Source organism: Danio aesculapii, chromosome 6 (genome assembly GCF_903798145.1).
Source record: "Danio aesculapii chromosome 6, fDanAes4.1, whole genome shotgun sequence".
NCBI classification, from domain to species: Eukaryota; Metazoa; Chordata; class Actinopteri; order Cypriniformes; family Danionidae; genus Danio; species Danio aesculapii.
In genome coordinates this window covers 10,252,523-10,265,530 of record NC_079440.1, presented here as the reverse complement: position 1 = coordinate 10,265,530, position 13,008 = coordinate 10,252,523, and the positions used below count along the sequence as shown (strand labels likewise).

Genomic DNA, 13,008 nt, shown 5'->3' with positions numbered 1-13,008 from the left:
ATGCTTATGATAAACCCTTATAATATATGTTTGTTTACCTTCAAGCCCTGCTTCAGTAGCTTGACGCATGTGCACGTGAAGGAGCCTGTGAGCGCCAGCACACACACTTACTATGTATCTATCTCGACATGTGAAAGTGTTCCTCCTTATGTTTTCATCTAAGTTGTTCACAATACTTATCCATCCACATAATTTGTAATGTTGTCAAGTGTGTAAACATTTAGCTGTAATTCGTGTTTCTGCTATTGGATGTCTCACAAAGCAGCTGCATGAATGCTAAAGCTTTAAATAAAAGTAAAACCATGAAGAAAAGGCTGACCCCTTCCATATATATACAGACATTGGGTTCTGTGACGTGACATAATACTTAATTTCAATATTTCATATGTAATAACAATTCAACTCATTAACATATTAATAATAAAACAAATAAAATAATAAAGTAAATTTAAAGTGCCCCTGGTTACTTTTACAATAACTTTTCTTTTTCATAGCTTGTGGCTATTTGTCAACTTTAGAGCATGCCAACAATGCATGAGCATAAATTCAAACAATGCATTATATTAACAGCATGTCAAAAGTACAATCATAATATGCAAATAATGCATTTCCACACTATTATAAAAGGATAAAAAAAGTCTTTCGGAGTAAAATTTGTAGGTAAATGAGACTTTGTAATTCATATTTAAACTGTGCTATCTTCTTAAATGTGGTTAAATGTCGAGTTACTGACCATTGTAAAGGTAGGCCTATATAAAGTTACTGCCACCTACGATCATGAAGTGTGTAAAATCATGGCTTAGTGAGAGCTTTTTGGTCCACAAGGCCTTTGTTTTGGATGAATCAGTGTTGTGATGACATCATAAAAAGCACCTAGAAATTGCAGGAAATATGCAGCATTTCAGAAAAAATTCAGCGATCGCAAAATCCTGGAAGGACTGTATAACGATAAAATGCACATCAATTTTGATAATGCGCATAAAAAACATATGTGCTTAACTGAGTAGAATAAACTTTTCATTCGATAAGAAAAGATGTTTTACTGAACATTAAAAAAAAGTCATGAGATTTTGTTATAAGAGGTCATGTGATGATAAGAATGTGTGTGACTGGACAAACCAGCAGGATGAGCACACTGTAAAACATCTGAAATGTTGCTTTGGTGATTCTAAAACACCTTAACCATCTCAGTATTAGTCTTATTATATTATTATTTACCTTCAGAATAGTCAAGAGCTTCTGTGCTCCGCATCTCATGCCTTCAAACGCCACCACACGTTCATTTCGTGTTGGCATTGTCTTCTGAAGCGAAAGTCATTTATTAAATAAATATTCACGCAGCTTCTACTGCAGCAAATTCCGTTTTTACTGTTGATATTTGGTGCCAGTTAATCAGAAAGGGACAGTTTGTTCTCTTTGTCTCATTGGTTGGAAACGCTGCTTTATTTGAAAGTCTTTTATGCGATTTTTCCAGTTTTGTGCATAAATTTAAGTCGCATCTTTGAATGGAAACACAGCTATTGACGTTTGGTGTTTGATGAAACAGAAGGCATAATAGGTATAATTATAGCCCTCAAAAATCATTTAAGCCACAAAAATGTACATATTTTACTGTTAACAACAGTTTAAAGCAAACGTAATGTGATTGAACAGATGCACTGTTTGTAACTCTCATAGAAAACAATATTATTTAGATTTTTTCAGATGTTTTGTATGGCACTCTACCAGCTATCTAAGAAAAGAGAACAAATATAATAACTAGATATTTTATACCTTGCTTTTCCACTTTTCCATTCTCCACAATGGGTCCATTAGGAGTCATCTCAGACACTGCAGTGTAATCAGAAACAAAAATGATCAAAAACACAATTCAAGCTACATGTATTAACTACTGGCTTATTACCTCCCTATTATTATTAAGTTATTAACTTTTTATTAGTACCTATGCAGTATAATCTTATTCTGTTATATAAACCTAAACCCAACTACTGCCTTACAGTTCATTAATAAGCAGCTAATTAGTAGTTTATTGAGCTAATAGTCTTAATTAATGGTTTGTTAATAGCATGCAGTGTGACAAAGTGTTACCACGATTATTTTGATATTATAAATTCTATTGTCTTTTAAAAACCTTATTATGGTCTGTTGGTTAAATTATTCTTTAATCAAGCCTAAAATAGACTTTACCCTCAGGTTGACCTTCTTTTTTTTTTTAAATGTTCAAATCTGCTGTAAAACTGTACTATTACATTAATACATCAAAACAGCATCACGGTTCAGTACTCTTACAGGTCAGTGATGCTTAAGAGATAATTGTAACATAATTATATTTTGATAACACTTTACAACAAGGTTAATCAATGCATTTACTAACATGAACAAAAAATAACAATACATTTATTACAGTATTTATCTTTGAAAAAACACTCATTCATTGTTCATTTTTATTGACTCACAGTGCATTAACAAGCACAACTTTGTATTTTAATAATGTTAAACTGTTTATTCTAGTTGAAGTTAGCAAAAACATTAACTAATGGAACCTTGTTGTAAAGTGTGACCATTTTGTTTTAAATAAAGTAAAATGATTTACAGTATTTTATTAATCAATCCGTTGCCTCCTAGCTTAAAAATGTCCAAGTAATATTTTATATTAAACCGACCATTGTTAATTCCTGTTGGCTGATTACCTAATGTTTATTTCATAACTTTAAATAATAATATTAAATGAAAACAAAACTACACCCTTGATCTATAAGTATTATTAACTGTTAGTTCATGATAGTTAATGTTATCAAATTAAACCTTACTGCAAACAAGCTAACAAGGATTTAATTCAACATAAAATAACAGCAGTATTGTATTGCATATTAATGAGATGGACAGCAGTGTAAGTGAATCAGACACACAGATGGCACTCGGCTCAAGAGAACGAACACACACACACACGCACACACACACACACACACACACACTCACCTGTTTCCACATACTCCAGTACCGGCTCATCCTATTGGTCAAACAGAGAGAAAAGGTCAACCCTGGTTGTTAAAGAGCACACGTCACACTCTTTAGCTGTTAAAGCGGCTCATTCTGCTAGTTAATATTTCATTCGAGTCATGGATCATTTATGGTGGAACAGCTCAACACTAGAGAAGTTTCCTACTCAACTTCATTACCACGTGCTACAATTTTTCAGCCTTCTCAACCAATACAGCAGAATTACAGTGTGATATATTGACTTTCATCCTGCAATAGTGAAGTGTGCTCATTTTTGCAATTTGTTAGAAATCCGATTCAATTGACAAGGAATAATAAATGACAGAAAACTGTCAAACTACTTGTTCTACAAACAAGCGTCTTTATGACATTAAAAATTGTTTATGACATTTCTATTGACCTTTATTTTACATACTCATTCACTTCTATTAATTTTTAGACAGGAATAACAGCTTGTTATGCTACTTGATGGTGCAAACTGACATTGTCTTATTACACTAAAGGTACAAAATAAAGAAATAAATGTGCAAAAGCTGTTACTGGGCTGGTACCTTTTTAAAAGGTGTACTTTTTTTACCTACAGTAAAAGGTACAATTTTGTCCTTAAAAGGTCCACACTGATACCTTAAAGCAGTGGTCTCAAGCTCAATTCCTGGAGGGCTGCAGCTCTGAAGATTTTAGCTCCAACCACCTCCTACTCACACGTTCTTAACAGTCTCTAGTAGTCTTGAACACCTTGATTAGTTGAATCTAGGGCTGAAACTAGCGATTATTTAAAAAATCGATTAATCTGTTGATCGTGTTTTCGATTAATCAATGAATCGGATTAAAAAAAAAACATACTTTTCCAACTCTATATTAAAAAGAGCTGTTAAAATAATAATAATAATAATAATAATAAGAATAATAAAATTAGTTTTGTCCTGTTTTCACTCCAAATATATAAAAAAAAAAATCTTAAATCAAGATACATACTACAGATGAAATGGCATGAGAAATTGTTTTGTTTTCTGAAAAAACAAACTCAAAATTAAGTGATTGTTTAAAAAAAGCTAAATTATTTGCCAATGGGGTTAGAAAAATAATCTTAATGAGATATAATCTCAAACAGAAGTTTTAAGCATCACTTAATTTTCTCATGCCATTGTTCTTGTCTAGTCTTGATTTAAGATTTTGTTTAGATATTTGGACTGGAAACGAGACGAAATTAAGTAAGAAAAGCTTTTTTGCAGTGTAACAATACATGACTACAGATGGAAAAATGAATGATCCAAAAAAAGGCAAGTGATTAAAAACGTGTCTAGTCTTGCAATGCAAAGTGCAAACTAACTCTACCACTGCTGCTTTACTTCTGTTATTAATCCTTTCACTGGTGAGTTTAAAAGATTCTATCTGGAACCGGGAGTGAGTTTTGTTTTGGAACGTTCACCCTTAATATTTCCGTATTTTTTGTACCTTTATTTCTAAGAGTGTAATAAGATAATATCAGTTTGCACCAACTAATAGCATAACAAGCTGTTATTACTGTCTAAAAGTTAATAGAAGTGAATGAGTACGTAAAAATAAAGGTCAATAGAAATGCCATAAACCATTTTCAAAGCTGCAGTGCATTAATCCAAATTGTTATAGCTAAAGCATAACATTAAAATGCTCCCATTTCATATTAGGTGTCTTTAAATAGTAGGTTTTTAGCTTACATAAATGTACCAACAAGCTGTTATTAACGTCTAAAAATCAATAGAAGTGAATAAGTACGTAAAAAATAAGGTCAATAGAAAAGTCAAAAACTATTTTAAAAGCTACAGTGAGTGCACTTTATCCAAATTGTTAAACTGAAGCATAACATTAAAATGGTCCCATTTCATATTAGGTGTCTTTTTATAGTAGGTTATCAGCTTACATAAATGTACTAACAAGCTGTTATTAATGTCTAAAAATCAATAGAAGTGAATGAGTATGTAAAAAATGAGGTCAATAGAAATGTCATAAACTTTTTTAAACGCTACATTGAGTGCATTAATCCAAATTGTTATAGTTACTAAAGCATAACATTAAAATGGTCCCATTTCATATTAGGTGTGCCTATAGGCTATTAGCCTACATAAATGTTCTTGATGTATAGTGTATATATTGTAGCCTACATTTCTGTTTCTATTGAGATGAGGCGTTATGGTAAATGTTACAGTATAGTTGAAGCCACTAAGTATAAAGTAAATAAAACTTTTTTTTTTGCTTGAAATTAATAGGAATATAATATAGTTAATAGGAATTATTTAAAATATTAATGACCTGTAATATAAAACATTTTAATTTGATTGTATAATTCACCCAAGACATTTGTGTGATTTATATTGTTTTATAACTCAGCATTCCTCTATTATTGTATTATTGTCATCTAATTCATGTGAAGCTCTTCTCATTCACTGAATAATAACAGCTAATATTTTTACTCTGATTAGATAATTAGGGGATATTTTTCATCTTTTATTGGGTTTAGAAACAAAATGATGGTTTGACTAACAGACAGAAACATCAGCTTCAGCTGCCACAAGGTGGAGTCAAGCCAACACTGTATTCATATTCACTATTCAATGCAGACAGTGTTTAATTAATGTCAAACTCAAAATTATAACATTGATACGGCATGACTTCTAATGAATTTATTTTTTCTTGATTATAAACCATATTTGAGCTCTCAGAGATGGAGAACTTCAATAATACAAGCACTTTTAACAGTTCATTCCTAAATACAGAATAAAGGGAAACTATTTTGAGAAGATCAGTGGAGCATTTTAAAGCAATATGAATGACTATTACCCAATGTCTTTCAGGAGTCAAGATTTAGCAGTCGTGCAGTGGGTTTTTTTCAAGTCAAAATAAAGTGTTTGCTTGTGGTTTAGATGACCTCCATACAAGGCTGTTTGTTGCGATGGTAATGAGCATTTTATATTTGCTTCTTATAAGCAGTTGATAATGATTTCAAAGAGTTGTTTATTGTAGAGTGAACTGTGCATAAAGCTATGTTCAAAATGTTTGATGTTGTATTCAGAAAAATAATAGGTTTGTTCACTATTTATAATAAGGGTCACTTGCAAACTTCTCAGCAGGCACCTTGATGTCAATAAAAAGTAAAAAACATGTCAAAAAAGCCAACTGAGTTGATGTCAATTGACTACCTTGGTCAAAATGACATACATTGGCAGGAAAAACAAGTCAAAATGGATTAAAGAGTTCCTTTCCTGTAATGGATTTTTGACTGCAACGTTGGATGTCAGTTTAATGTCGTTTTGACCAAGGTAGTTTACATGCATTGTAGGGACATTGTACATATAAAATCCAATGTCAATTTGGAATTGAAGCTTTCAAACAAATTAAACATTTCTTATATTATAATACTTTTGTCATTGTTATTTTGGTGATCAAAAGAGCATCAACATGTCAAATGGACGTCAAGGTTTTGACATCAAATTGATTTGCATTTTTCACATGTTATTTGACATAAATGTCATAAAACTACTGTGAAAATGTTTGATGTTGCATTTAAACAATAATAGTTTTGTTCACTATTTATATTAAAAGTCACTCACAAACTTTTCATTTGGTGTTGCTTTGACGTTAAGGTGCCTGATGGGTTGGTTATCTTCAAAATTTCTGGCTCTGTAAGATTTTTTTTAAAGGTTTTTGATTTTGGAGTCTCTTCTGTTCACCAAGGCTGCATATATTTCATTTAAAATGTAATTAAAACTGTAATATTGTAAAATATTATTACAAATGAAAACAAATGTCTTGTTGTAATATATTGCATATTATTATTAAATAAATTTTAGGATTTTAGTATAATTACTCCAGTTTTCAATGTCAAATGATCTTTTAAGTAAAGCTGACACATTCTTTCCAGGTTTCTTTAAGGAAAGCATTTGAAAAATAAATCTTTTGTAACATAATAAATCTCAGCATGGTGGCTCAGTGGTTAGCACTGTCACCTCACAGCAAGAAGGTCACTGGTTCGAGTGCCGGATAAGCAGTAGGAATTTCTGTGTGGAGTTTGCATGTGTATGGTGCTCGGTTTTCCCAGTATAGGTGAAATGGGTAAACGAAAACTGGCCGTAGTGTATGAGTGTGTGTGTGAATGCGAGAGTGTGTGGGTGTTTCTCAGTAAGGGCATCAGCTGGGAGGGTAAAACATATGCTGAAATTGTTGGTGGTTCATTCCACTGTGGCAACCCCTGATAAATAAGGGACTCAGCAGGAAAGGAAAATGAATTAATGAAAAATGAATACCTTTTTATGTCTCTTGATCAGTTAAATTCGTCCTTGCAGTTTCATTCATTCATTTTCCTTCAGTTTAGCCCTTATTTATCAGGGGTAGCCACAGCAGAATGAACCGCCAATAATTCCGGCATATGTTGAATGCAGTGGATGCCCTTACAGCCACAACCCAGTACTGGGAAACACCCATACACACTCTCACATTCACACACACACTCATACACTATGGCCAAGTTTGTTTATGCAGTTCAACTAGCACATGTCTTTGGACCACCGTCTTGCCCCCGTCCTTGCTGAATTAAATTGTAATAAAAAAAATCTTACTGATCCCAGACTTTTGCATAGAAGTGTAAATCTTAAGAAAATAATTATTAGTTCAGATTGCTGCAGAGCTGACATGAGCAGACGTGTGTGTTGAGCTGATCATGCAGTCAGTCATTGAATCTCACCTTATGGTGTGCTTGCTCGTCTGTGCCAGATTGAGCAGAAGTGCCGTCTATCAGTTTCTTCAGTTTGACTTCTTCCTCTGCCAAATGCTCAGATGTCGCCTGTAATCTGATCCACAAACATGCATGCCACAATTTATTTTAGGTTGGAAAAACATTTTATTTTTCAGGTGCATGTTCACACTTCTAGTTTGGCTCTTTTTTCAACTATACTTAATTAAATATATTACGGTCAATTCTACTTTGTCTTGAAGGTATTTGGTCAAAGTTTGCGGCCCGCCCTCTCTGTGATAACAGCTCACGGTCAGCAGCTCACGTCACGTGTGATTTTCCCGGCCGCAAAGACAGCATTATATGAAGACAAAAATGACATTTTTAGGTGAATTATACCTTATAAATACAGTATGGGACTCTTTCAATATCATTTGGAGGTGTCCATGTCGCTGAGCAATGTATGTGAAACAATGAAAAGAGTCGCACAGCCGCCTTTGCTTCTCTCCTGAACTTGAAAATATGATTGGCAGAATCGTAGAAATGCTGCATTAAGATTGTCTATGGGATCGAATCGAGATCGCGATCTTTTTTCGATTAACTGTGCAGCTCTAGTTTTTAAAATGTTTTGTGCGCACTCAAGTGAGACCTACCCAAACGAACCGCACTAAGAGAGAAAAAGAACTCTAGTGTGATTCAACCAAACTAAATAAGGCAGGTGTGAAAACACCCTTGTTTCGGAATCTGTCTTGTTTGCCCAGTTAGTGCGGTTAATTTGGCATATGTGAAACCCACAATCGGGCTTGAATCCTTGCCAAATGAATCGGTCCGAGATCGTCTGAATGAGGTGGTCTCGGCTCGATTGAAACATACTCTGGGGTGGATTGATTGTAGTGAGAAAGCAAAACAAACTAACGAACCAGGTTATATCACAGTGTATTATGGTTATGCAATAAGCATATACGGCTAAATGAAGAGAAAATTATGAGTAGGGCGGGATGTCATTCCTACCGCTAAATGTGCATTTGATGTTGAATACTAAAGGGAAATTATGCTGAACTAATAATGAGTGCTGTTTATCTGTTAGGAAAACGGACTGAAAATACCATGTGATAATTTTTCCATATTTTAATCTTATAATATTTTGTATAAGGCCTATTGTTTTGTTCATTTGTCTCGGTTCAATCTCGGTTCATCTGTTATTTCTCTATAATTTAAGCCTATGATGCAGATTTCTAGCCAACGGTTGTTTTATTAGATTGATTGATTCAACAGAAATATTTTTACAATACTTTACAACTAAAGTGAGACTGTATGAGAAAGTCTGACCTCTCTGATTTATATTTGGTGACGATGTCTGTGTGTGTCAAAATTAAAGTCCAATTTTTCCGCTTATAATGTCTTATTGCTCATAACCATAGATATAAAATAACGACGTGACAGCTGAGCGGAATCATGGAACTCTGAAAAATAAACCCTAAAAACTGACCAATGTGAAGAGAGGTTACTTGCACATGACTTGTTTGAACTATTTTGGTCCGTTTGGAAACGAACCGCACCAAGAACAGAAATAAACATTGTAACAATTTTAATCCCTGTTTCAGAATAAAACAACCAATCTACTGGTGTGAAAGCACCCTAACAGTATTTAAGTACAGGAATTGAGCCATCAAATGTAAAATAACAAGGTCATCATTGTATAAATACTAAAAAAAACAATGTAATATCTTTATCTTTTAATCTTTAATAAATAATTCAATCCTGCCATGTGACTAGGGCAGGTACACACATTGTGATATCGATGCTCAAACAATATATTGTTCAGCCCTAATCCAAATAATTCCTGTGCCACCATCCTGGTTCGCTCAGAAACACATTATAAGAGTAAAATGAGTTGCGAACAACTATTAATCCTCGCTTTAGAATCAACCCTAATGTACTTTTTTATTAGGAAGCTTTAGGTGTAGCTAAAATCTAGCCTGACTGTACCTCGACAGCCTTAATTTCACTTCCTAAACAGGATCCCAGAATATACTGTAGGATTTTCAGGATTTATTACCATGCGAAACCTGCACTCATTTACCCGCTCTCTATTCTCTCTGGATATCACTTTATAGCTATATAAAAGCACACTGTAACAAATACGGGCATTAAACGAATGGGGATGTGAAGCCTCAGACGGCTGTTTACACACCATGAAAGTGTGTTCCCTATAGGCCTGTGAGTGGCTTATTACTGCCAAACTTTGCTCTGACTAATTAAAGCCCTACTCCGACACAGAAGAACATCTCAGCGGCCGGCTTATTACAATAATCACCATCTCCTTCAGTCAAGCAAATAAATGCTGATGTGCGAAGCAGGAACATCAAACACCCCTGCTTGCTCACGCGCACAGAAATACCAGGATATTTTGGGGGGATAGAAATCATCACCTGCTTGGCGCTCCACTTATTTGGCAGGAATAATTAGTGGTGTTTGTGAGGAGAAGCGTCATTGTTACTACCGGAGATGTAAGATTAGATGTATTAAATTCGGCATAATTATAGTACAAAAATGGATATAACAAAAGAAAAATCAAACATTGTTTTAAATAGAACAAGCTACAAAAAAAGGAAATACATTTATTTTAGAGTAAAGTGCTTTATATAATACTGATCGCATCAACAGGCACATTAAATGTCAGTTCGAAATTAATAATGACAAACAAAATGAAATACAGTACGTCAAATTTTGGTTGAATTTGAGGTTATCCACAAAAACGAGTTCATTAAGCCATCATCTAGTGATCCCAAAGGTCCAAAGACCGATTAAATATCTAACATTTTCTTTGTTTGTACTTTTTTGAGACAACTCGCTCTGTAGACACGAGTGTGTCTGGATTCACAAGTATCGCTATAACAGCAGAGAGGAGAGGAAATGTCACACCAGCAGGTCAAGAGTCCACAGTGAGCGAGAGAGAGAAATGGAGTTTACAGCTTTAACTTTCTCCATAGCAGTGAAATAGGGGCTTCTGCTGTAACTTCAGTCAGTGTCAGAGAAAGACTGTCCAGCACACGCAGTGATTTGTGCAGAGTTTCCGCATTTTTAAGTAGTTGGAGAGTTTTAATTACTCACGCTCGCCTTCTTCGACATGGTAAGCTACCACAATATAGCACATATGAGATAAATGACATCAGTCCTAGCCGATTAGGATCTATTACTGAACCAAATTGTTGGCGTCTGCATCACGGTGCTCCTAACACACACATTTTATACCTGCTCTGAATTGAATTCTCTCCGGTCTTCTTTTTTGACATGCTGTCAAGTGCTCTTAATATTTCTGTGAAACCCTGCCCAATAATAGCAATTTTTGGTTTAACCCCTACTGACGGTTTATAAAATAAGCGTCATATCGATATTATCGTTTTCGCCTCATTGTTAGCCAGAAGGCAAATATTGCTAAATTGGAAATCCCCATGTGCCCCTGCAAATCTGTCCTGGCGGAAAGACTTAATGTCGATTTTACATTCGGAAAAAATTAAATACTTCATTAGGGACTCTGTCAGTTTATGTCAGTTCAATGTGAAACTGTGATTTTATTTTATTTTATTTTATTATTATTTTTTTTTTATTTATTTATTATTATTTTTTTGTTGAGACCTTCCCGTCTTTGTTAGATGTATCCCCCCCCCCCCCCCCTACTGTTTTTTCTTTCTTCTTCTTCTTTTAGTATTTAGCATACTCTTTATTTTATTTGTTTTATTAATCAATTATTTTTATTTATCCTTTTTTTTTCGGTTTGGGATAAGGGTAATGCTTTAGTTGTTTCCATAACTGTATTTCATTATTACTCTGTTCAAAACCAGCAGATTATACTATTCAGTTTACTGTCATTCAAGTTTCTGATTAATAAAGTATTATAAGTTTTTTTTTTTTTAAACAGTCAGCTGTTGTCACTTGGTGTAAAAGAATACATTACAGTAAGCGTCCTTTCAGGATCCTTTCAGCTTGATAGCTATTATAGACATGTGTTCATGTTTATACCCAAGCTACGAACATTTATCCCAGTACTGTAAAATGGCAGTAAGTAATTTTACATTTTCCTGCTGTAAATTGGCAGATGACAGTTATATAAATTTATTTAAATTTGTCATAATTAAGATTTACTCATAATTGACATCTCAATTTCTGTCAATCTTCTGCTTTGAAATAAAGCTTGTCATTTTGTTGTCAGATAATGTAAAAATATTATTTACGTTTTTAACAGCTTACATTATAAACTGCGCAGCAATGTCCTTAAAACAACTCACTTAAGCCACTGCTATAAGTGCTGTGGTAACCACCACAACCTCAGGGTTAATTAAATACGACAATTAAAAGCGTACTTGTTAATGTGTGTCTCAATCTCCTGAGCTTTGGAGCCCCAGAGGGGAGATCGGGGTCCTGCACTGTCAGGAGATGTTGGAGGTCCTTCCATCAGCCACTGGTCTCGCAGGGACTTTCTCTGTCGGAGAAACAGGCAGAGGTAATTAAAGTGGCCTGTACATTATTTAAATATCTCTTATCAGCAGTTCACACTCACAGCCAAATAAAGAAGCTACAGCACACTGCTTACTGGAGCATACTGACACCAAAAGTGACACAATTACGAGACCAATGCAACAATGCTGTTCTATTCAAACCACTGAAATTTGCACCAAAAGACACAATGACTATGAGATGTAGCAAAACATGAAGGTCAACAGGCAAATACGACCATCCAGTGTTCGGCTTGAGCCCCATGAGTGAAAAACAGCATCTAAAATTAATCTAAAATTAATTAGCTAAATATGAACTTATTGTTTATCCACCTGCTTTTGCTTGATTTTTCAAAACATCATGTGCCTTTTAATTCACAGTTTATTGTCAAGTCTAGTCAAAGTTTATTTATAAAGCGCTTTTTAAAAACAACAAGTGCTTACCAAAGTGCTGTACACACATACACCATTTAAAACAAAGGACAAATTCAATAGACACATGACTCTCATATGGTATTAAAAGCCAAAGAGTAAAACTGGGTTTTAAGACTTGATTTAAAAACAGAAAGGGTTGCAGCCTGCCTAACGTAGGGAGGCAAATTATTCCAAAGTCCACCACTGCAATGGCACGGCCCCCCCTGGTTTTTAACCTTGCACGTGGAACAGCCAAAAGTAGCTGATCAGTACATCTAAGTGCCCTTGATGGAGTGTACAATTGGATTAATGAGGACAAGTATCTTGGTGCTAGTCCATTTAGGCATTTAAACACCAAAACTAAAATCTTAAAATGTATCCTAAACTGTACAG

The 13,008-nt window shown here is 34.2% G+C and overlaps 1 protein-coding gene across 1 annotated transcript in view; it reads right to left on the bottom strand.

Annotated features, from left to right (window-relative positions):
* palm3 (paralemmin 3) overlaps nucleotides 1-13,008 on the bottom strand; it is a 92,463-nt gene that overhangs the window by 4,893 nt on the left and 74,562 nt on the right. The window contains exons 4-7 of the mRNA XM_056459471.1: nucleotides 12,070-12,188; nucleotides 7,718-7,823; nucleotides 2,980-3,010; nucleotides 1,774-1,830 (exon numbers count right to left, since the gene is read on the bottom strand). Coding sequence (XP_056315446.1) covers nucleotides 1,774-1,830; nucleotides 2,980-3,010; nucleotides 7,718-7,823; nucleotides 12,070-12,188 — 313 coding nt within the window. The remainder of the gene's footprint in view (nucleotides 1-1,773; nucleotides 1,831-2,979; nucleotides 3,011-7,717; nucleotides 7,824-12,069; nucleotides 12,189-13,008) is intronic.